We start from the raw sequence: 26,784 nt of genomic DNA, 5'->3' as shown, positions 1-26,784 counted from the left end.
GTGGTTATTGGAAACAACACCACGTTTACTTCACTTGAGGAAGGTTTTTTTCCTGGAGATAAATTGCAATATTACACAAAATGTGCTTTTCTGTATCCTTTTCGTGTGTACACATTTATTGGATACAAAGGATACAAAGGATGAGTTGCTTTTGGATACACTTTTGACTTGCATGATATACCTGACATCCCTGAATGTTTTAGCATTAATTCAGATGTGGACTGAGTGGTTTAGAACTCCTATCATATAAGGTTATACAATATTAGTGACACCCTGAATCATTGACTCAGGGGGAGTATTAACTAAGTGCTGACACAGTTTTATGAATATGCATTATAGACGGAGTACGGTAAGATAGACAGAATATAGCAGAAAAGAGAAAGAGGGCAAAGGATAGAGAGAGAAAGGCAGTAGGTGCGGAGACACAAGTAAACTGGCACCTTTATAAATTAACCTGGTTACACCCCTGAGACTTTCAAGCAGACAACAGGTCCTTTTACTTCCTGGTTTGTTTAGCTCAGTGGAGCTAAACTCAAGAGGCAGCAGTTGCCCAGAGCACCTGCCTTGCAAAAACTACTGATTGAGCTGCATTGGGAAGTCTGTGATTGGACAGCCACAGAAAGTATTGGTGTAGTTAGACGGGGAGGGCTTGCACGGGCATCAGACAAGAGAGCATCGGGCATGCATGCTGGTTTTGACACAACCTCAATTAAAAAATACACAATTAAATGCCTGCATGTTTTCTTTTGGGGTATGACTGCAAAACAGTGATTTTTTAAATTCTATTTTTTTTTTTTTATTTGGGCAGTGGTGTCCCTTTAAATTTGCAATTCACTTTAAATTCTCATTTTAGTAAATAACCTCTTTCTCCTCCTACTGACTGTGTGCCTTGACTAAATTGGATCGTGATATGAAATTATAAATATTTAATATACATTTAAAATAAAATGGGACCTCACATGAAGAAAAAAACAAAACCGTTACCAGAAGGTATTGGTAAATTCACTGCGTTAAAGGTACAATCTCCACAGAAATGATGGTTCTACTTTAAGATAAACATACAATACACAGTACAGAATGGAAGCAGGTGGAGCCAAAATACCTAAACAGATTCTGCAAGATTATCTGAAGAGAGTGGAAATTAATAATATAACAAAAGAAAAGAATCCATTGATTGCTCCTTTAAAGATTGAGAGTTATCACGGGTAGACAGAACATTTACTGCTAACATTCTAACATTACTCAGAGTGTCCATTTAAGAGTTTTCTTGTTTACATACTTCCACTAAATAAAAAGCAAATTTTGGTTGTTGTTGATTTAATATTCTTCAGAAAGAATTGCCATTGTTAATAAAAAATATTCTACTGTTTTCACCTCCTACACTTTACGTTATCAAACCAAAAGATCATATTTGGGCAGGGCCAGGCCACCGAGCTGAGCGCCAGCCAAATTTTTCAGGTTCAGTCATGAGCCCCCCAAAAAAGCTCATTTACAAACAGAACTACCTGACCTGATGGCAGCCCAATGATACTATTTTGAGGCCGGTCAAGCAGAACTCTTAGATCCGCTGGCTTTTTGGGCCTACTCACACACTTCACCCTGATGACATGCTGTCCAGTGATTTTTATGAGACACCTGCTAACATGCTGTCGAAGGCACGTGGGACTGTTTGTGATTCCATAATGTTTAAGGCCAGTAGTTCCATAATGTTTAAGAACAATAGGGCCCTCCCCCCTTATTTTTATTTATGGCCCCCACCCGGCACCTCAGGGGTGGGGGCCGGGGGGAGGACAATAGGTGCTCATTGTTTTTATGGCCCCCACCTGCCGCTCAGGGGTGGGGGCTGAGGGGAGGACAAAAGATCCCCCCTTATTGTTATTTATGGCCCTCATCTGCCGCTCATGGGTGGGGGCCGGGGTGCTATGTCCAACCTTCAGTTTAATAGCCCCCACTCACATGGCACGGGTGGGGGCTCTGGAGGGGGGACACTAGGAGGCTTTTTTTTAACAGTGAACAGGCTGCTCACTGTTTAGTAGACATGCCCCTACTTGCAGCATAGAGAGTAGGGGCATTCGGGAGATTTCAATCTCCCTTATGCTATTATGGGGGTCATATTGACCCCCATAGAGTCAGGAAGGACATGGGGTGCTTAGGAAGTGGCGGGGAGCTCTGCTCCCTGCCGCTTCAATTTTTACATTTTACAAGGAGGGAGCTGCGAGCCGGTAGCTCCCTCCTTGTAATTAACTGAGCGAACAAACGAACACAGATATTCGGTGTTTGTTTGTCCATCTGACATTTCTATTAATTCGTCTTTCTGACGAATGAATGGATGAAATTCCCATTTGCATGCCCAAGTGTTTAACTGGGCATGCACGGGAATTTCACAGCACTATCTAGTGTGGGCAGATGACGTGTCCCACAGGGACTTCATGTACCTACACAAAGATGGCGGCGCCCAGATCCTAGGTGCGGGCAGAAAATAAAGTTTAAAAACTTAAAAACTAAAAATATGGGGTGCTTAGGGGCATTTGGTAGTGACTAGGGGGTCAATTAGATGTAGTGGAGTCGGGGGGAGGGGGGGAGGGTTAAAAAAAAACAGGACTCAGCCATGACAGTGCCGCTTTAAAAATTGAACAAAATTCCTCTGTGACTTACAACCAAACATTTTTATGTTTAAGCATTTGTGTAAATGCAGAGAATTAATTAATTTAATCTACCGGTCTACTTAAGTATCATAAACCTGGTTTCCACTCTCAGCACTCCACTGAAAATTGTGTAACTGGTATGATCAACCATTTGATTGAACTCAAAGGACAGTCCTCTTTGTAAATTCTGTTTGATCTATTGCTTTTGACAATAAAATAACATACTTACATTTGAAGCTCTTGGAGTTTCTTAAAATCCACAGGTTTTGAAGTTTCAGTAGCAAGCTCTGACCAGACCAAGTGGTAACTTACTCAATCATAATGCTCACTTAACTCAATCTCTTCAAAACAAGAAAAAGTATTTTCTCCTTCAAGCACAAATCCTCATTTGTCAATCTTCCTTAAGGTTAATAGTGTCATCATCAATCCTACCTCATACACTATGTTGGTGTCCTTCTCGACTCTGACTCTTTCACTTTCTATTTAATCTCCAAATCCTGGTACTTTTGCCTTAAGAGCATAGCTTGTAATCACCACGTTTTAATGCTTGATGACTTAAAGAGCTTCTTTACTTGATTAGTGAATTATTATCTCCCATCTCTGCAACCCATCGTTATCGGTGTGACACTTGCCCAGATAATCCCCAACCGCTACATACAATATAATAAATGGAGTCAATGGTGTTACCTTTATGTCATATGTCACCTCAGGCAATCTTTACAATGCACCCTATATCCTGTAGGATTCAATTTAAAACCATACAATGCTCTACAAAACTGTGCCCACATGACATTCTCCTTTAACCCTTTAACCCCTTAAGGACCAAACTTCTAGAATTAAAGGGAATCATGACATGTCACACATGTCATGTGTCCTTAAGGGGTTAAGGACACATGACGTGTGTGACATGTCATGATTCCCTTTTATTCCAGAAGTTTGGTCCTTAAGGGGTTTAAATTGCATCCCTTTAAAGCCTAGCCACCTACTAATAATCTATGTCTCCCCGCGGCTCACAATTACAGCCCCAACACTCGCTATAGGACATTTGTAGGGTCACTTTATTCATCTCTTGCACCATTAGATTTTCCTTGTTTAAGAAATCCTTCAAAAAAACACTCACATTTGTAGGTTAGAAACTTGTCAAATAATGTATTTCCTGTCTTCACTATTAGAACTCCACCACTTCCCCAACTCCACACTGTCTACACTTATCCTGTTTTCACCCTGTCATCTGCAACTACTATTTCAAGGTTTTCCTACGAGAAGCATTTAATTAGACCAACGATGGAATAAGCGACTCCTCCTCATTGATCTCACAGCAGGCAGACAGAGATCACGAGAGGAAATTAGGGAGCAGCGCCTTGGAGGAGTCCTCAAGTTCAAGATGCTATGTAGTGGATAAAGAGGACACAAAAATATTTAGTGTAGTATATTGAAACTTCAAATATATATAAAAAAGAGATACACTTACAGTGCTTAGCCCCTTAAGGACACATGACATATGTGACATGTCATGATTCCCTTTTATTCCAGAAGTTTGGTCCTTAAGGGGTTAAAGCTACAACTTAGCTCCAGGTGTAGCGCTTGTGCAGACAAGATAGAGACTTTTTCTAAGAGTTCGGGTATTTAAGTTGCCTTCCATATTTGGATATCAAGCACTACAGCCCTTTCTGCCCTTTTATTTTGGACACTACATATCATCTTGAACTTGTGGACTCCTACAAGGCGCTGCATCACCTCTACCACATATCAACAACCAGAAGAGAGAGACACTGATTTGGATGTTAAACTGCCTTCCATCTTTGGATATTAAGGGCTGAAAACCTTACTACTTTTTATTATAGAGATGAGCAGCACTTAGGAAGTCTTGGAACTAGAAAAAGCTAAGTATAACGTTTTGTTGTTTTTTTATTTTGTTTTCTACATGTTTTATACAGGACAAGGGACTCTCTAAATCTAACTAGGCACATGGACACTATACGGGTGCCTATTCTTAATGCTATAGTGATTCTTTAAAGGGAAAGCTTTTTTGATCTAAGCAATCATCTCTTCTTGTTTCTGTATGTCATGTTTCGTTGCCATTATTTGTATGATTAATTTGCCCATGGTACAGTGCTAAATTTTGGAGATATCCTCAAATAATTTAGGAATGCTAGCAGACAAGTTATCATAATCCAGATTTAAGTCTAATAGTTATTTTTCGCAGAATTTCAAGATACATGAACAGAATTGCTGGAAATAATGTCACGGCTCAGTGACAGGTGTGGATTTGCTACCTGGGTTGAATGTCTGGATATTCATGAAAATGAGGCTTGGAACATAATATGTAAAGGACAACTGTTATCAAATTTCCATGTCTGGTTTCATAAACGTTTACTACATTTAATTAAACTTAATGATTTTGTTAAAAGGAAGAACATAAATTTTATTTATTTTTTACTTTTTTTTCTGGCTTAGCAGCCATGTTGGGTCAGATTCTACTGTTATCTGTTCAACCGCTGCTCAACTCAACTTGTCTGCTGCTGAGATTGCTCTGTGCGCTCTGTGTAAACTTGCAGCAGCAGGCAAATTAGGGCCGAGCAGACGTTGTATAAGAGTAGAATTTGGCCCAGCAGTTAATTTTTTTTTTTCTAAATAAATAAATAAATGAAACAATGACGACAAAAACATCAATATGCATCATTTAAAAAAATCATTAAGTTTCATTAAATGTAATACTTTTTTAAAATGTGAAAATTTGATTACAGTGGGTCCTTTAAGTGTAATAGCATTAAGAGTAGTGGTGTGTTAAATAAATTAGTGATTATACTAAACTGCAGGATTCATTACTTGTTTCTAAAAAAAATTCTAGGTTTCAATGTGCCAAATAAAAGGCGATAAGCCTAAAGGTGATAAGCAGGAATGCTTTTTACTGTTACTAATCAGGGTTAAAATGCTATGTACAAAATAAAAAAGGTCAAAGATGAGGTGAGGGTTGAGGTTTAATCAAGAAGAAACACACTGGGTGGGCCAGCTTCCCTTATATGACCCCTTTTTCAACAAGTTTTTGGTTTTTTGCATATACATGAGCCAAAGTAGTAAATTCTATAGATACCACTAAAAGAATGAAATTGTACATCTTTAACTGTAATAATTAGATATTGCTAACCACAGCATAATTAGCTGTAATAGATGATCTCAGCCACCCGTCATGGTAAATTCTTTAGCAAAGCATTCAGCAATAAGGAGGAGAGAGACCTAGTTAGACAAATCGATATACACATAACCTACAAAATGCTTCATTAGCAAAGGATGTTACCCAACATTAACCAACATATGGTTTATGTTAACATAGGCTCCATGTTAGAATACATTGTCTGAACATATCATATTGTAGAGTTACTCACAAATGAGTATAATGCAGTATTGGATACAAGATGAAAACCACAACAGGGAAACGTACTTGTGACAAACTCCTCCTTTTAAGTTGAGTTTTTGGAGGAGCCTGCTTGCCCACCTCCTGCCCTGTGACTATGGCCCCTGGGATGTATTGCCCTTTAACTCCTTAAGGACACTTGACATGTGTGACATGTCATGATTCCCTTTTATTCCAGAAGTTTGGTCCTTGAGGGGTTAAAAGTGTTATTTGGGCATATTGGATTGTATTACACTTTTTCTGCCCCTTTCCATGGGAAAATGTGCCTCTTCCCCTCCCCCTTTTTCCTGTCCTATTGTTCTCCAGCAGGGCATTGTCCCAGGGGCACTGCCAGACCAGTTGAAACTGGCTGCTTTGTCCCTCCTCAATCTCTCATCAGCCCTTGCTATTGTTTAACCCCATTGCGATCCAACTGTATTCGTGAGATCTGAGCGCTTTTCGGACATATTGAGCGCTCAGATCCAAGCTATCTGGGGATATGTTGGACATATAGGTTAAAAATTGTATTATATGAGTTATGTATTTTGATGTGGTTTTTGTAACAGTTTTTTGACTTAGAGATATTTCCTGTTACTCGAGATAATTGGCTTAGCACAGCCACTTAAGCCAATTATCTCCAGGTTAGAGCAGAAGATAATCGGAAGAGGACTCATCTTTACACCATAATTTCATGGGAACTTTTTTATTTATATTTTATGTAAGTGTTTTATAATAAAAAGTTTTTTTATATTTGAGCCTACGACCTGCATCTACTTTCCTGCCACAAAGAAGAGCAGTGCCCTCTTAAAGGCACACTATCTATCACACTGAGAGCCCAGTTTGGATTGGCTCTCTAGAAGGTGAGCTTGTTTTGAACTTGTTTTGGTACCACTCTGGGTTGAGGATAACACACTAGGACTTTGGTCCATTGTCCCCTTATCTCTCCCTTTCTTTGAGGATTGCTACTAAACCATCGAAGAAGCTTGGTGTTTGCTTTAAAACACCCCTGCGCTTATGATTTGAGCCTATCGTTTTCAGGCTCTGTACCATATTCCCTCATATTTCATATCCCTTTTTAAAAGGGTGAGTTTATTCAATTTATTAGCGCTCCACTGGGTCTTGTTTGTTGTGACCTTTCTACTTTCATTACCCCACTATTTTGCTTTTTAGAGCAGAAGATAGACCGTCTGCACAGCCTAAATCTGTGGAACTGTTTTGGGCATGAAAGCAATGCTTGCAGTCGGTTAAATGTGACTTCCATAAAACGTTTGAATCTCTGCTCTGATCTGGGTGATTTTTGGATATGTTGTTCACCCAGATCAGAGCTATCCAGGGATGTATGGGGATATGTTGTTGTTTTGGGGTGTTTCTGAGTTTTGGGTAAAAACTGTATATTTTCTGCCTCTGGTAATTAAGTTAGCCCATTGTGTTCAGTAATTATATCACAGGCAGAGGGGAGGGTTTGTGTGCCTTAGCTGGGAGTGTCTGACTGTACTGTACTGTGTTGATTGGCTGTTGTAACTTTGTGTCCTGTGTACCACAAGGTCAACGTGGGTGGTAACCTTGTATGAAAATGTGTATATAAGAAAGTCATGTATGCTCATTAAACCAGTTCTACTTCACCCTTAATTTAGAGTCTTGTATCTTATTGGGGGAATCTGCTACAAGGGATTGCTATGCTCTTCATACTCCCTTGAATAATCACTAAGCTCTTGTAAGAGCTTGTTCCTGTTCCTGTTCTCTGGATTACAAGAGAGGTCTGCCTACTGGAAGCTGGATCCTGGTCTTGGGTCCAGAGTGGGTAGAAGACGGCGAGACCCCAACCAAAGTTGCGGCGGTTCGTGGGTTCTGCGGTGGTTATGGTATCAAGTGTAGTGCTTGGAGCCCTCTGAAAGCACTAGGAGCATCCGGAGCACTAGGAGCAACGGAGGTACCCAGTCGGGGTGCCAGGCAATCCGTTACAGTACTTTTAGTCCAGAAGTTTTAAATAGAACCAAGACAAACCCTGCTGGTTAGTGTCATAATTGTGATACCAGAATACGCAAGTATGGCATTGCAAGTACAATGCAGGAGATTGTCTGTCAAAATCGATGCAAGTTTCAGAGGATACAGAGGACTGATGTCCAAAATGACACATCAGAACAGAGTAATGTGACAAGGCAGATGGGAGTATTCAGGTAGATATATGGATCTCGAAAGCCTGTTGGAATTTTAAAGCTGCAATGATTTAAGGGCTGTTGGTATTAAAATGTTTAACGGCTACTTTTCACAGGCAAGGATGGAAAAAAGATCACAAAGTATACTAGATAGCTAAGGACTGTGAGTCCCACTATGCTGACTAGCGCATCAATGTAGAAAAGATAATGGATACACCCTCCAGGCTTCCAAGGTGCTCCGGACCAGATGACGGCCAAGTCTCACTTCCAGATTGATCCAGGCTCTCAGGGAGAAAACCCCAAATAGTAGGTTTATTTAGAGCAAAACAATGGCAACATTTTAACCCAGCAGTGTCTTTGTCAAGCTAGATGCTTCTCTGTTTATGATGTTTGTGAAGACTACAAAAAAAAAAACTAAGGCCACTCTCATATCATCATATTTATCACTTCTAATTTTTATTTAAGTCTACTAATCTTCAAACATCCCACCGGAAGCTGCCCTTAAAACTAGAAAAATTATTTGGTATTCTAAATGTTGTCTTCTTTGAGAACCAGGACCAGAGTGAGCACAGAAAAAATGTGCCAAAGACCCTTTTGAAAATATCCTGCGCAGCGACATAATTTGAACATCCCAGTTAATAGTGCAAGGGATCTGAAGCGTAGCTCGCCTAGCAGATATTTCAGGAATTCTGCATATATATGACACTGCAATATAATATATATCTCTGTGCTGTCTATCTCCCTCCTTAAGTCATCTCCCATTACTATAGAACTATCCATTCCATATGGTAGCAATCAGGAATTGCCTGCAGTATTTTCATTCTCAGACCTACATCTTCTTACCAGATGTAAAAGCGATGCCTGTGCATTCTCTGTGGCTGCAGAAACAGGTTGTAGCTCCCATCGTTGAAGGGGGAAAAACTTAAATTATTACTTTTTTTTGTTCTTTTGTCTAGTCATAAAAAAAGCTACAAAAAAAAATGATTTGTAGAGGTGACTTAGAAGAGTCTATATAATGCAATCCTACGTGTCTTGAAAAAATATGTTCACATTTCTTTGAGAAATGTCTGCGTCATTAAGAAGCATACTGTCCATTAATTAACAAATCATTTTCTAACTCGAACGGGCAATTCTGAGAACAGAGGCTAAGGTTAGGTTCAGAGCACAAAATATTTAATTGTGCACAGCATATTGTGTGCTTAGGGATTGAATGATTTATTAAAGGCAGAGTAGAAGCCTACATATTTAGCCATAATCAGTAATGAAACTTTAATCATGAATAATTATTTAGTCAAAAATCTCCCCAAAGTGACATCATTGTTTTCTTCAAGCCTGTTGTGTATTTGCAGAGTTATGTTACCAATTGTCAAGGTCATCATCTTGTTTTTGCCTGAAAATATCACAAATAGAATATATTTTAAATTTCCTGTTTACCTAGCCATTGGAAGTCCCAAAATGTGCCATCTCTCAGGGAAGTTTTTAATTTGATTCTAGAAAACAAGGCACACGAATTATCGCATAGAGCTAATATGCGTGATTTCCCAATATTAAAATACAATTGGGATAAGTGGGAAGAAAAAATCAAAACAGCATATGGTCTTTGACATATTTCTTATTAAAGAGCATTGATGTAAAAACATATTATTATTATTATTATTATTATTTTGCCATATACACTGTTATGCCTATTTTAATGCTGGATGGTTATTCATTTCCATTTCCAAGTTCCCCTTCCCTTCCTACCCCCAATACAATGTTTATGTTCTTGTTGTTGTACAAATATGTAAAACTTTAATAAAAAATATTTGAAAAAAATATATTTTAAATTGGTCTGGGTGCAGTGGCCCTGTCCCCTGCAATGTAAAAAAAAAAAAAATTGTGAAAGGTAAAGCTTGGTCTGGGAATCAAATGCTGCACAACTTTGTTATCTGGTCAATCATTCAGAAGCACTATAAATTACATTTAGTTACAGGGACACTATAGCGCTAAAGTCACAAATATATCACTGCTCAATCCATTTTCATTTAGGAGTTAAATCACGTGTATCTCTGTCCATGCAGTCCTAGCTAGCTACACTTACCCTGGCTGACTGGCACAGCCTGCATGAAAACAAAAGGGTTTCATTTTCAAACAAATATAACTTACTTTAAACGTTTGTACCTCCTGATCCATTAATTGAACTTTAATTACATACAAGAGTCTCTCTCTAGCAAGCTATTAACAAAGCAGGAGATAAGAAATTCTAAATTAAACAGAATTTGCAATAAAGGAAGTATAAACCTTAAATAGCTCTTTACAGGAAGTATTTAGGAAGGCTGTGTAAGTCATATGCAGTGAGGTGAGACTAGGGCTGCATAAACAAAGTGTTTAACTCCAAAATTACAGAGAATTGAGCAGTGAGGTTGCAGGGGCATGATCTATGCACCAAAAGTGCTTCATTAAGCTAAAGTTGACTATAGTGTCTCTTTAGGACTCCAATATTAAAGGGTTACTCCAACCCTTATTTTTTTTATTTATTTTTTTAATGAATAGTGTCCTATTGGGCAATATTATTTAGCTACCCCTTGCTTAACGGTAAAAAAAATGACGTTTTACTTATCTGAATCCAGCAATATACAAAGCTTCTGGCCCTGCTTCCTACGCCCCCTCCTAACATCTCACCTATTCATCAAAGTCTTCTTACAGAGAAGATAGAACCATTTAGCCTTGTGTCTCCCCTCCCTACCTGCAGCCAGCCTGCCTCCGGAATCCATTGTTTAATTTTTTTCCAGATTTGATCCCTCTTCCCCTACTGGCTCAGAACGCGCATGTACTCTGAGCTAGGAGGGGAAGAGGGATCAAGACTTAAAAAAATTAAACAATGGATTCCGGAGGAAGACTGGCTGCAAGGAGGAAGGGGAGACACAAGACTCACCTCGCAGGCTTTGACAGATGTAAAATATGCACAGATTTGACATTAGGCAGCCCTGAATTCTGTTCTGTATAACTATGATTTTCACTGCTTCAAGCAGAAACACTGCACATACAGACTCTTAACACTATGACAGTTTCAAAAAGCAGAAGTGGTCATGGACGAGTAACCCGTTAAGCCTGAACTCTTCGTTTTTCTTAAACAAACGTGACTTATTATATTGGAATATATGACTTATTGAATATATTGTAATCAAAACATATTCATATTGTAAATCCAGTGAACTTTATTTTAGATTTTATTTCCACAATAAGTTATTGGTAACATGAGATAATGTCCCAAGCAAATGGAAACCACACTGAAATCTTGAGCTCTCGCTCCACACGTGTGCAGTGTATTAAGTCTCTGTAAAATGCAAGGATAAGAGGAAACATCTTGCATTTAAAACCGAAAAGAAGAAATTCTGCTAAAAATTTCCTATGATCTTGTCTTCCACATGTTTAGCCTGCGCCTAGATCAGGGGTAGGCAACCTTCGGCTCTACAGATGTTTTGGACTACATCTCCCATAATGCTTTTACAGCCATATTGCTGGCAAAGCATCAAGGGAGATGTAGTCCACAACATCTGTAGAGCCGAAGGTTGCCTACCCCTGGCCTAGATAATGTTTTACAAAGAGCTGTGGGGTAGACTTGTCAACATCAAGGTGCAGGATTTTAAAGACACAAAAGATGGACATAGAACACAGCACAAACTCCATTAGCACTTTCCACCTCTTACAAGTGGAACGAGGTGGATGTTACCCTCTAGAATCCATACTCAGCTTTTGCGAACATCTTTCTGGCTTCTATCAGTTCAAATGCAACAATATGTAGTGACTTGAAAATAGGCATTGGCAACCTGCTCTTTACACGGCTCACTACACATATATTATTGTTATTTATAAAGCACCAACAAAGTCCGCAGCGCTGTACAATGGGTGAACTAACAGACAAGAAGTTGTAACTAGACAAATTGGATGTACTAGAACAGAGGGATTGAGGGCCTTGCTGGAGGGAGAGGTGTATAGTGACACAAAAGGTTGTTTCGTATTAGTAGGCAACTTTTGGAACAAGCATCAACAACACAATATTCTTCGTTTTCCAGACACCGCAATTACAGTTCAATGCGTCAATCCCCTCCAAAATAAACAAATATTTAAACGCTTAGGAAATTAAAAGCTGTAATAAACGCCACTCTTCATAACAACACTGAATGCAACCGTACTGGTGACCACAAAAAGTTAAATATTTTATGGTGATGCTACTGTTATAATTTACAAGCATGTCCACTTTTCAAACATTTTGCAATGGATCCACATCTTTGATTTAAAGGTTCACTTGATTTCAACTCTCATCCTAACATTTATATTTCCTGAAGATAAACCACTCAGATTCATTGCTGGTCAGAAACAGGAAAAAAAAAATCTTTTATGCTTTGAGTTAAAATAAGGCCAGGCTCATTCCTTTGGTTTTGTAGAAGAATATCTTAACAATGGAAATAAGGAGGATAAACAGTGAATGGACTATAGAAATGATTTATGTTTATATTGAGCAAAACACAGTGAACATTTTGCCTGTGATTAATCTACCAACAATTCGAAAGCCAAAATAACTATGATGAACCTTTCAAAGGTTAAGCAATCATAACTTAAAATAGGGTTTTGGAAAGGTTTGCTATCATTAAATGTGCTGAAACAGTGACATGTTGGCTGGATCAATACCAACGCTTTACTTTTATTGGCCGAATATCCCCTGGCCTATTTTCGTAGTGCTTCATTATTGATGAAACAGTGAAGGGGAATGGTCTAATTGAGAATTAATTATATTAATCAACCATTAAACAGGTCAGCATGAGTCCACAAGAGAGGCCAATTACATCTCTGTTTGTCTTGAAAGGAAATGTTAAGAGAAACAGTTATGCCAGTGTGTAAATCAATATTGCACAATTCTTAATAGTAAAATTAAAGTTTTATGACATGTAAATTCAATATTAAAGGCATTATTTTATAAACCTATTTACCGCCTGTTCTATCTAACTATGTAATATATAGTCAGTAACAAAGCACGGCCAAGAGAGAATATATAACAGTGTGGATATAAAGAAGTCTGTATATCTATTTAATTCCATCCAGTTATACCTAGGCATCTGTCTATGCCTATATTTTCATCTGTCTGCCTATCTAGTTATATAAATCTATCCAGTCTATCTATCATCTAGTCTATCTATCATTTATATCTACTCTAAATTTATCGTAGAAAAAAAGCTGATCATTTATACACAGTGTGTTTTTTTCACAGGTTTTTTTCTTTGATGCACAAGGTAATGGTACAACACATAAGTAGCATACAGTATTGTGACCTGGTGTGGCTCAGCACAGACTCAGTGTGAAAAACTCGATCTGGGAATCAAATCGCAGGATTTGATTTGGCGAGGCATGCGTACCTCCAATCTGTTGCTTCTCAATTAGAAGCAATGGATTGGAGAAGATCACAGGTGGTGTCAACTTGGATGCTGACATCACCGTAGGCGTAGATTGAGGCTGCAGCGAAGGAGTCCCCACACTGGAAAGGATGTGAGTAATCGCTATTCCATTTACATTTTTTAAATCCAAGGGGTGGAAGACAGAAGGGAACCTTCAGCCCTAAAATTAAGATTTTCGGGACTATAGGTTACTTTAAAGGTGCACTGTTATTTCCAAGCTATTCATAAGTACAGGATCCACCCAGCTTTTATTACCTTTAACCCCTTAAGGACACATGACATGTGTGACATGTCATGATTCCCTTTTATTTCAGAAGTTTGGTCCTTAAGGGTTTAAAAGGAGCTGGATTAGAACCTCATCCATGAGGTCATGCAGAGCAGCACGGATCAGTCTCTGCACTGGTTGCCCAGCTCCCTGCTGGTAATGGGCAGACTACATGGGCCGAATGGTTCTTATCTGCCGTCACATTCTATGTTTCTAATGTCACATCCCAAATCCAGCAAGTAGGTCCTGGCAAGGAGAAATCCCCCCATGGGGATTGTTACATGGTCACTCCAGACTGATCGTGTTGAGCAACTGTTAAAGCCTGACTAGTAGTGTAGGACTTGAAATTTTAAGCCCTGTATTATGTATAAGGAAATATAATCTCCACCCACTGAGCAGCAAAAGGGGCACCTTTGTAAAACTAAAATACTATACACTTTATCGGAGTCTTTACACTCCAGATAAAATAGTGTAAAGTATTAGTGTATTTTGCCTTTTAAAAGTATTTACACACTTTCACTTTACACTTTTTTTTTAACTGTGATATTTGTTTAAATACAGTCTTTATTATTTTAGATTTACAAAGGGTCCCATTTTGCTGCAACTTAGGGTGAGATTCTATTTCCTTGAGAATTTTTGGATCACGTCCTAAAGTTAAGGGGTTCCCTTAATCAATGTTTTCATTTTATTTTTTGTGTTCTGTGTTATTAATACCCAGAAACAAATATATATTTTTTTGTTTCTCTTATAGATGATATTTGAGAAGGAGAATATGAGGTCAGTGTATAAATAAACTACACATTTTTAGTCACGTTAAAGCAACTGCTCCTGATAGTTCTTTTATACAATTATACAGCCTGTGCATTGCTGTAAGTGCTATAGTGGAACTCTGTAATATAAAGTTGTATCTTGCTTTGAAACTCTGTAAATTAATTGTCTACATTGTACTCTACTATGGGTTGGGTGATGCTTTCATACACATGACAACTTTGTAGCCCCTATAAATAAAGGACACCTGTGTATATATGCAGAGGGACTAGGTCACCACAAAGGGCACTTGGTCATTATGAATCGAGGATGCTCAAAGAACAGTTTCATTAATCTTTAAGTATAAAAGGAGACAGAATTTTACCTTTTTCTGTAGAACGTTAATTTTCCTTTCTTTGACTTCAAGCATATCTTTCATATCTCTGATCTCTCCTGCAAGGGTCCCTTTTTCCTCTGTTAGATCCTGAAGTTGTTTGGTTTTTTTATTGAGGAATGATTCTTTTTCTTCCAGTCTCAGCCTTAACGCATCCACCTGTAATTGGAATTCATACAATAATTTCTCATGATCCACGTGCACATGTATAAATTCATAAATAAGTCAAATGGCCCAAGAGGGACAATATCATAGGAGGAATGGAACTGTAGGTGTGATTGGTGGCTTTCCTCAAACAATATGGTTGACATTATGAATGACTGCTGTTATTGCTAATAATAACATGTAATGAGGTAAAAATAACATGTAATAAGAAGATTTATTACAAAAAACAGTTATTCATGAAAAGGAAAAATGTTAAGTGAATTTCAAATTTTAGAGTACGATGGCTTAAGTTAACACATAGCTGAAGTAGAGAATGTTTCCAGTTCTTCAATGTTGACCCTAATTTGTGATTCAGTTTGCATTCTCACTTTAGTAGACCAGAATGTTTTTTTATTTACGAATTAACTTTTTAGCGAATTTCTGACAGTTAAACAGAAACATACGGAGCTCTGTCATACACTCATACAAACTATTTTAATGAGACTCTTATTGTTGGAGCTCTGGGATACATTTATACACACAGTAAATGTTTACAAGTGTTGTTGCTAAAAAGCACTGTGACACACCAATCGTGTTTTAGAACGCGATACTGCATGGTTGGTGACATCATCCATGGAATGTTTTCCCCTGTAATAAATGGAGAAGAATGTATGGGTTGCCTCCATGCAGTTTGGGTGTCAAAGCCTCAGGCAGAAGTGGGATATAGAGCAAGATTGTGGATGGTCGAACCTTGGACCATGGCTATTGTGTTAAAAAGACATCATCAGGCTTTCACAGCGGAGATGACATTATTCCAAAGTTGCAATATGGCAACTATCTACATCTGTTGGCTCTAAACGGTCTCACTAAATGGTGTATTTCTTGTGTTTATCATACACTGCATTGTTTGTGTGTTCTATTGCTCCTTCATCCTGAAGTACATATTTAATATTAATGATAATAGTGCTGTCACCTACCAGTAGTCCCTATTGTATCCCATATTTGCGTTACCACCATCAATTGCTTGGTGTCGTTTCAGATACTGTTCTGTTGTCCGAGTATAAGTTTAACCCCTTAAGGACACATGACGTGTGTGACACGTCATGATTCCATTTTATTCCAGAAGTTTGGTCCTTAAGGGGTTAAGGTCCATCAATCAAAGTGTGCCAATAAGTTATCATATGCACATGGTAAATGGGACATTCCAGATCCCTAAAGTATTTCATTTACCAATCTCCCACCTATTTCTTCTGAATTTCTTAATGTAAAAGAGAGAATATGAGAATTCTGAAACCAGACAAAAGCTTAAAGAAACTCAGCTAATCTCCACTCAGGTCTCAAATTAGCTTTGCTCACTTGCGCCACTAGAGAGAGAACCTATTCCAAAGCATATTAGACTCATCCCACCCATAAGGGCAGACCAGAACTGAAATGCCGGCAAGTTCTCTCTGCACAATAGAGCCAACAACCCTGCACGATCGTTTCGGCCTTCTTTGGGCCCCACCAATGTGTCATCCTGCCACCTCAAATCATGTTGAAATATTTGAGTTGAATAGCTTCTTTTTTTCTGGGCTGTCAGCCATGGCCTTTGATATAAGGTCATCTTATACAGGATAATGTTTAGATTTTTCCAGGTAATTGAAATATAAAAGTAGGCAATTAGGTTTTATTGACACAAAAAGACTCCGCCTTCCTGTAGCAATGATATTTAGAAGTTTTATTTGGATTGAATGTAGCAAGGCAGGTGTTTTATATGGGTCTTGCTTCAAACGAAAGACTTTTCCCTTTTCCGAGATGACGAGCTGAAGTCTGCAGATATTACTTCACAGTATTTAAATATATGAAGAATTCAGAAGACTGTTTTTCTAAGAGTCTTGTAAACTTGCCATGAGAGCTAATCTTACGGCAAGAAGGGACGCTATGAATGGTACTTTGACCTGCAGGCACATTTCTTTCCCTGGCCTTATGTTTGCTTGAATAAGTTGAAACAGTATTTCTGATGGTATTCATAAAATTGCTGCTTTTTAAACTATATTAGGATATCTATTTAGGCTGCTGGATTTAAGGGTGCATAAAAAGTTTGCATTAAAATGCATCATTAATTTTCTGACAGGTAAGGGGGGAAATAAAAGCGTTTGGAAGTATTACATATGGTATAAAACCTTTGAAAGTACAGAGGAGCTGCTTTATACTGCAAGTCAGGTACGTTCATAAAAATATGTGTTCCTTTTGTACACAAGAAAGCTCTCTCTGACATTTCTCTCAACACCATATAATTTTGGGAGTAGCTGCCCCTTTCTCTCGATCTGGCTGCTGAGCCGCTAATAAAAGTTGGCAATCAAGGAAAGGCCAGAAGAAAACAGTAAAGTTAGACGTAAGTGCCTCTCTATCCTTTACTTTTTCAACGAAGGCCTGATGATTGGGGAATGAAGGTTGCTGTTGGGTTTTTTATATTTTAAAATGTAATGTGTGGTCAAAAATAGGTATACACAGATGAACTGTAAAATAATGTAACACAAATGCATAAAGGAAAAAAAATATGAACAATGTAGTTTATGGAGAATGAAAAAACAAAAAAAATCGGAAAATAAGAATAAAGAAAAGATAGAAGGAAAGAACTAAAAGACATAATAAAACAGTCATGTTTATCATGTTTATGTAGATTTTTTTTAATTTTTTTTTAAATATTCTTTGCCAAGCCTGTTTTTCTTCACCGACTACAGAAATATTTGGAACATTAAACCCAAGCTTTTCTATCGAAACTATTTACGATGAAGTGTATGTGATCTCTGGCACTGTGGCACCCAACAGGAAAAGAGAGGTTACAAAAACTGTCAAGTACATTGTAAATCGAGATTAGTATTAAAAATCGCCAAAACTGTAACTGACAGCTCAGAGTTGAGTGTTTTACAAGAGAATTAACTTGTATTTATTATAATTTACACGTGGCTCTTAGAAAGAAAAGAAAAACACAGTTCTGCTTTGATTTGCATTTTCCCTGTATAAATGAATGTTTAAAGGATCACTATAGGGTCAGGAACACAAACATGTATTCCTGACCCTATACTGTTAAAACTACCATCTAGCCCCCCTGGGCCCCTCATGCCTCCATAAATATAGCAAAATCTTACTGTATGCAAGCCTGAAGCTGTAGATCTGCATGCTGTTTGCCTAAAAAAAAAAAAAAAAAAGCAGTCTTCTGACATCATCAGAAGTGGTAGCCTTAACCAATCACAATGCTTCCACATAGGATTGGCTGAGACTAACAAAGACCCAGCATGATTCAAACACAGCCCTGGCCAATCAGCATCTCCTCATAGAGATGAATTGAATCAATGCATCTCTATGAGGAAAGTTCAGTGTCTGCATGCAGAGGGTAGAGACACTGAATGTTTGGATGCATTTTAAGCAGCCATGACCCAGGAAGGATCTCTAACAGGCATCTGAGGAGTGGCCAGTGACGTTATCACTAGGCTGTAATGTAAACACTGCATTTTCTCTGAAAAGACAGTGTTTAGAGCAAAAAGCCTGAAGGTAATGATTCTACTCTCCAGAACAAATTCAATAAGCTGTAGTTGTTCTGGTGACTATAGTGTCCCTTTAATAATATAATTCAGATCAATTTTCTCTAGAAATTGACTTAAACAGAAGAGCAGTTCAAGCAAACAAGAAAACCCCCACTGAATGCTTAATAAGCTATGGCTGTTAAAGGAACACTCCAAGCACCATACTCACTACATCGTTCAGTAATGGGTCTGGATCCACGACTGGTTATGGATACATTGACCCCAATGTAAGTAGTCAAACCTTTTAGAACCATTTGATTTCTTACCTGGGATCCACTAAGTGCTGCTTCTTCCTCTCTGCAGCCAGGAGAGCAGGAGGCTTCTGCTTAGGAGCTCATCACTCTCAGTCAATGAGATAAGCCCTGCACTATTAAGCTGCACTCAGAAAGAGAGCTTCTGACTCCAGGCACCATAACCATGACAGTTTAATGGGGCTTGGAGTGTTCCTTTAAGCAAGGTAGTGCAAGCCAGTGAGCACAGCATAGACACACAGCTTAATACATTCTTATTGTTAGTTAGAACAAATGAATGAATATGCTGGTAAAGACATATACAAGATCTTAACCAGAACAGACTATCAGACTTGGTATAAAAGTCATGGAAAAACTAAGGCAAACTAGGCTTCATTATATATAAAGAGGAATATCATTTTTAATTAATGGGGTAATAGCTTCTTGACCCAAGGAGATATCTAACTGCCATTCTGGATTCAAGAAGGATTTTTTCCCTAGTTTATTGCAAAATTGGAAGTACTTGAAACAGTTTTTTTAAGTAAAAGCAAATGTGGGGGGCGGGGCCGGACCGCCATGCTGACCGGTCGCATGTAGGAGAGGCTCCAAAGAAATCTGGCCTCTTAGCCTAAAATTTGCATCTCTGGTACTCGAAATGAGCCCACGAGACATCCACACGGTGGTGGAAGAGGTGGCAGACCCCGAGATCGGGAGTTTTGGGTCCCCTGAGGGAAGCACAAAGCTTTGGGGGCTGCGGCCTACTCGGGAGGGGAACGGGGTTGACGGCCACTGCCCTGCCTCCCTTCTCAGCTGCCACACACCGGCTTCCTGAGACGCTTGCCGGTCCCGTTTCCCCCCACTATGGACTGGAGGGGTCCCCACTGCGGAGAGCTCGAAATGTGTGGAGACCGAGCCCGGTACCAACAGCACATGCCTTGTAAAGCTCCAGGGGGGAGAAGTCACACCACCCACCGCAACAAAAGACCGCAAAGCAAGTCCAGCGAGACTCAATGTATTTTTTTTATTTTGATGAGGGCACTGGCATTACTCACAGTGGCATCTCACTGCTCTACAGTCAGCTCGTGAGGCCTCCAGGTGGAATAAATAGCCTTCTGTCACACAGTGTTATACCGCTTGTATTTTATTTAACTTCCCACTCATTACTCTAGCAGATAGATCTTATGAGAATTCCTTGTATTTCATTTTATTTTCGCTACTCTGCCATTAGGAAAACATGATATTAATGGAAATACACTTATGATATTAATGGAAATACACTTAGATCTACCTCTAGTATGACCAGCTCATGTCATGTATTTTGTTTATAACTATTCTCTTAATCTCTTAAAAATATGCCATTGTCTTCATGACATACATACGTTTTCCTCTGTTTTGATATTCTTATGCTTGTGTTCGCTGTTGTGGCATTATAAGCCTCTCTGTCATAATGTGCACAACAAAAATAAAGAATTATAAAATAAAAAAAGTAAAAGCAAATGTGAGCATGGCTGAACTTGATGGATCTTTTTCAGCTACGTAGCCATATAATTCTGACAAAGCTCCACCTATTGTCCATTTGCTATATATATATATATATATATATATATATATATATATATATATACTCATGATATATGATGAATCCTGTCAAATCGTGTTTCCCCACCGCAAGAACAACATTATTAGAGTTTCCTATTATTAAAACTGTAGTAATGCACACCTGCCAACTGTTCTGGGTTCAAAGGGAGTGTCCCAAATTTAAGTTCTGCATCTGGAACACCAGAGAAATGTTTCCAATCACTGTAGCAGAAACACATGATTATATGCACTTGCCCTACATAACATGCTTTAGGGGCATTCTGTTAATGGGCAAAGCAGTTCCAAAATATTCAGGCAAAAGCAGCCCTGAGTGGGGAAGGTCAGCCTGGCAAGTGCCTTTTTGGATGGGTCATACTTTGGGCATTGCCAGTGAGGCAAGACTTGTCGTGTAGGCCTACCCACCCAGTGTCCTGATTTAATACATCTCTATGTTAAGAGTTATGGCAACCCTTCCAACTGTCCAGTTTTCATCAGAATTGTCTAGATTTTGGGATCCTGTCCCACCGTCCTGCTTTAGTTCTCTGCATCCGACATTCTGGGACACGAGGGAACTATTCCCAGGCATTAGATGTGCTCGTGCTGTGCATAGGGCACTAGAGTGATGTAGAGAGTGCTTCAACAGTGTTCCCTGCATGGCACTGAAAGTAAGGGGCACTCCCAACACCCTGATAGACTACACAAGTGGCCATGCCCACCCTTAGCCTAGCCTAGCCTGTGACATGCCATTCATTCATCACATATTTCAGTGATTAGTGTCACTGACAGTGCCCTCCTAAGTGCCGGTCCCGTCAATGTCCCGACTGCATACCTCCCGATGTTATGTAGTATGTTATGGTAAAATAGTGACTTAGGTAGAAAGTATTGGCCATATTTATTACAGCCAAACATGTGCTGTTCTTGGGGTATGTGCTACATTTTAGTAGATATTATATTGATTTCTATGACTGCTCACATTGTAAACCAAAACTTAGCCTGTTATTTTGCATTGATAAATATGATCCACAGAGCTAAGTTTAGATTGAACCTATTTACATGTTACTATGAAAAATTATTTTTGATTCCAAGCTAACCATCAATCTGGACCAAAACATTGACTTAATACTATACTTAAACTGAATCTTTTCTTTAATAAACAGATCTTCATTGAGCTCCATAGCTTTATTGATATTACTGACACATTTCAATTAAACGAGGAGAGAGGCAGGTTGCGCCAAAACAACTATATACTTATAATTCTTATAGATTATACCATTTTTGATATTTAATAAATGAATAATGATAATTTTAAATTCACAAAAGCCATTTGGGCGAAACGCGTTGTGACTTTAACCCCTTAAGGACCAAACTTATGGAATAAAAGGGAATCATGCCGTGTCACACACGTCATGTGTCCTTAAGGGGTTAAAGACTGCCAAGTGTTTTATCTTTTGTCTGTTTGGTTATATTTACATTTTTAATTAAATTTAATTTTACCATTCAATTTATTCTTATATTTTATTTTATTTTTTTGGTCCTGCTTTCTATTTTATTTTATTCTATGGTATATTGGTTTTAACCTTTATCATCCTACTTCAATTAAGTATACCTACTGCCACTACTGCATCATATTTACTCACACATCCCAGGTGGGGATTGTACCACCCAAGCTGTCACCAACAAGCATATATATGCTCCCCTTAATGTGAGTATTTTTACTTATTGAGTGTATTTCACATTTCAAACATATAGCCCTATTTGCCTTATCTTTATATGTTATATATCCATTGAAAAATACAGAGGAATACCCCTTTACAGCTATATCCGTGAGCGGAGATCACACCGCTCTAAGCCTTTACTAAGAGCTGAATCGGAAGCTCATTGTTTGTGAGTGTATTGTATCCCGCTTTTATACATACACCAAGATTCTTTCGCCCAAATTGCACTATTGGGTCCTATCTTCTTTTGTATTTCATATATGATGCACATGGTTTGAAAATCCCATTAGGTTCCAATTTAGATCCTGTTTGAGCCTAGCTACAATACCCTACAACAAGAGACTACGTATATTGCTTTAATCAAACACATTTTGAGCCGGCAGATGGCCCATTGTTCTACGATTCACCATTCAACAAGAACTATCTTTTGTGAATTTAAAATCATTTATTATTAATTTATTAAGTATCAGAAATTGTATAATCTATAAGTATTATAAGTATATAGTTGTTTTGGCGCAACCTGCTCGTTTACCTCTTCCCTCGTTTACCTGCAATATGCTGTTGGATTGTATGGTATACTTCTAGCAGGTTTGCTGCCATCTTTTGAGTTAGTGCTGGATATAAATCCTTTTCTTTTTTTTGCTTTCCTGACATATTTCAATGGCTGAATGCATACAATCCTCTTTTCCCTATGAAGTCTGAAACAAAAATCTGGCTTTCTGTTTTTTTAGACCTGGTCCTAAACTGACCTCAAGGGAGAAATAACTGAGAACGGTAACATTAAAACAGGCATGTGGCACTGCCAAAAGTACTCTGTATGCAAACAAACAAGGATGAATTCCCTATTTGGAAATTGTAGAAAACTTGCCAGGGGAACTACAAATGTTCGGACACAAGAATAGGACAAAAAAAAAAACTTCAACTCACCAATTTTCCAGTTGGAATATTTTAGCCATAAATGTACCATTATCGTATCAATTATCCACAATTTCATATTTACTGTATTAACCCCCCAGTGGTATAACAAGCATCAGTGTGCAATGCAAAATATATTGTATGTCTGATTCACACACACAAAAAAGCATTAGAGGTTTAATGGATTCACACTATACCTGAACAGTAACCCCCCTAGAGATTATTAAACAGGTATACTTATGACATCTCAAAAAAAAAAATCTGTCTGCAAATGCTTTAGCTATAAACCAATTGTATAAAGCCTGCTTTCATAACCTAGGCTTGGGCACTCAAATCACTAAAAGTAAAAGGCTTATGTTGACTACTCTTAAGTTTAGAATTTACTGTAGAGTTTAAATCCAGCAAATTTCTAAAAAGCACATGGGAATTGTAACTCACGTGCTAATACTTAAAAGTTTTTGTTAATAAAACTTCCAACACAGAGATTACCTCACTAAACTTACCTCAGTAACTTTTATGGTTACCATAAAATTATAGCTGTCATAATATTTTAGAATTACTGCACAAGGAAGCAGGGCGTTCCAGGGTAAATTCTGCTTTGCAACATGATAGTTGTAAATTATAAATACTTAAAGGGAATAAGGGCTGCCGGATAACCAGGAGGGCCTATTTATCACAATTTTACCACTTATAGTATATTTACGCACGGCATGATAGACGGATTCCTCAGCTACATCAGATGTTTTTTGAACTCAAAACACACTGAAATAAATAGAGACTATATTAAAATGTCATGCAATGCAGCCATCGGGCCGATAGTATGCTTTATGCAGACAGGGTATTAATATAGTAATTAATTAAATTAATTAAAACACTTAATGTCCATCAGTTCCACAAAGCATTATATACTTAAAATACACATTACTCATCTTTAGAGAGATGGCATTGGTGGTGGACTTATATCAGGGAAAAAAAAAAACCATTATGGCTTTGATTAAATACTGTTGGTTAAGATTTCCAAAGGGTTTCATATTTTTGGATAAACTTTTAAAATGATTTCACATTATGAAAAAAAAAAATGTGAAAAGTGTATCCAAAAATATTAAATTGTTTGAAAAGCGTATTCTTATCCATCAATATATATATATATATATATATGAAGTGTGTTCAGTGTTCACAAATTCAGTGGCAAAAGAGAGAGAGAGAGAGAGAGAGAGAGATTAAAAATATATTTTAATGACTATTACTACACTAACACTATTTTCCAGTGTACCAAGACCCGTTGTGCAAATTGCACATTTCAGGTCAAAACTGACCATCTTTGCCATATTTCCAACTCAATTAATCTTACCTAAAATTAGTTCACTTTTTAAGGAGTAAATACATAGCTTTCACTGGTCATAGAATACATTTTCTAATTATATGAGTGACAATGAATCTGCTCACAGAGCAAACCTGACAATCTCAAATTAAGGCGGTGGAATAATACAAACTTTATAAATAAATGGGTTAGAATATCAAATATTGCCTGATAGTGAAAAGAAAACAAGGAAATAGCAGACAAGACTGCCATAAGAAATTATTTGTCCCAATACAACTTTATTGCATGCTCCCTTTTCTCACTTACTGTTGGTTTGGCAAGCATACAGAAAAAAAAAATGACCATACTGCATTTTGTATGTTGTGACGAACTGAGTCTCGTCACGTGCTTTTGAAGGAGTCTGTTTGCCAGCCCCCTGCCCTATGTTTGTATATGGGAGTGTTGTGCACTTAAACTCTATTGCCATTGGTCTGTGAGTTTGTATTGTAGCTCTCCACAAGGTCCATGTGGGACTGCCCCTTGCATGGGGACTTGCATAAAAGGCCAGTTGTGGCTACCATTAAACTGAGATTCATTTTACCCCTTCATGAAGTCTTGGCTCATGTTTGGGGGATTGGAGAACTATATTCATTCTGGGGATTGTTATATCACAATACACCCCTGGGTATAATCACTAGCTCTTATAACAGCTGTTCCCGCTATACTCGCTGGAGTAAAAGAGGTTCACGCACGAAAGCTGGATCCTGATCTTGGGTCCAGGGTGGGTGGAGGACGGCGAGAACCCCAACCAGGCTGCGGGGGTTTGTGGGGTTTACGGTGTTGATGGTGTTAGGTGGAGTGCTGGCAGCACTCGGTGAGCACTAGCGAGCAGCAACTGACTGAGGTACCCGGTCGTGGTGCCAGGCAGTCCGTCACATTTGTGCACTATTTAAGGACCTGTGTTCACAGCTATACATTATGGTTTTATTTATTAGACTCTGACAAGTAGGAAATTAATATATGAATGGCAATATTTAGCTAATATACCTGATCTGAAAAATTCACAAACTCACGTATATACTATAGTTACAATATTACTATTCTTAAAATAGAGCAAAGGTTGAGTAAGAGCAAGAGAGATTAAAAATGAATGCATAAATATTAAATTAGAGAATAATATATATATATATATTTGTTTTAAATTAACAAAGTTAAAGTATAAAATGTGATATGACAAAAATGGATGCAATGAGCAATGTAAGAAAAAAAAAGCTAATAAAACTTTTCATTGATAAAAATAATGAAAACAAAACAATTAAGATGCATACTTACAATCGCAATTGATACTATAGAAAGTGCACGCAGTTTGGATAAGCTGTACTGGTTCTGATATCTAGAATGTCCCTTTAACCCAGTCTGATGCATTGCCTGATTATCTCATCCCATACCCCACTATTTGTCATTCACACCACCACCACCACTTTCAGGAATGTTTGACACATGAAAAATAAATTGTGTGGTTGAAAAAAATTAAATAATGTATTTTGGGCTAAACTTAGCAGTTTGGTTTTCATTTCATAATTCACTGTGAATTAAGCCATTTTCTCTGGTCATCAGTACTGTCTATCTCTACTTCATATAACTTTCCATTCCCCATCTCACTCCAACATAGGCCTGGATTTAATATGATTTTTTTTTTTTAGCTTTTCAAATGCTTTAATATGTTTAGATGCACTTTAAAAAAGATTGTTTTAAAGATAATAAATATAAGATCTATATGTTATATATATATATATATATATATATAAAAATCTATCAATATATCAACAAATATAAAAATATAAAAAAAGCAAATTAAATAATTTTAAAAGTTTACCAAATAATATATAATCTTTTGAAAAGCTTATCCGAAAAAAAGTACAAAATCTAGACTGTAAATAGGTATTTAATTGCAGTGAATTTTGAGTCTTACTTATAAATGAAAATCTTTGTAATGAATGCCTGGGCATGTCCAAAATGTAGAGTAATTGGTAAAAACATCACATTAGTTTCTGATAATTTTAAGAGTTAACCCATTTGGTTGGGTTGGAAATTATTTTTCAATTAAGTTAGGTCAGGACCTAAAGATCGGTTTATTGACTCACCACAACTAGGTGTTTAGTTATTAAGCTCCGAAAAGTCAAAACTGCCTCATGCCCTTTTTATGACTTATTTAAAAATATCCAGAGAATCCTAAAATTAAATCATCACTTTGCAAAATAAAAGGGGAAAAACACTCAAATATGGAGAACAATTGTGCAGGA

General features: G+C 37.8%; 1 protein-coding gene across 3 annotated transcripts in view; it reads right to left on the bottom strand.

Annotated features, from left to right (window-relative positions):
• Positions 1 to 26,784, bottom strand: part of ERC2 (ELKS/RAB6-interacting/CAST family member 2) — a 1,126,181-nt gene that overhangs the window by 814,588 nt on the left and 284,809 nt on the right. For all 3 annotated transcript variants that reach the window (XM_063426897.1, XM_063426898.1, XM_063426899.1), the window contains one exon: positions 15,025 to 15,192. In XM_063426897.1, coding sequence (XP_063282967.1) covers positions 15,025 to 15,192 — 168 coding nt within the window. The remainder of the gene's footprint in view (positions 1 to 15,024; positions 15,193 to 26,784) is intronic.

The sequence above is a fragment of the Pelobates fuscus genome, chromosome 7 (assembly GCF_036172605.1).
Source record: "Pelobates fuscus isolate aPelFus1 chromosome 7, aPelFus1.pri, whole genome shotgun sequence".
Taxonomy (NCBI): Eukaryota; Metazoa; Chordata; class Amphibia; order Anura; family Pelobatidae; genus Pelobates; species Pelobates fuscus.
This window is presented reverse-complemented; position numbering and strand designations above follow the sequence as displayed.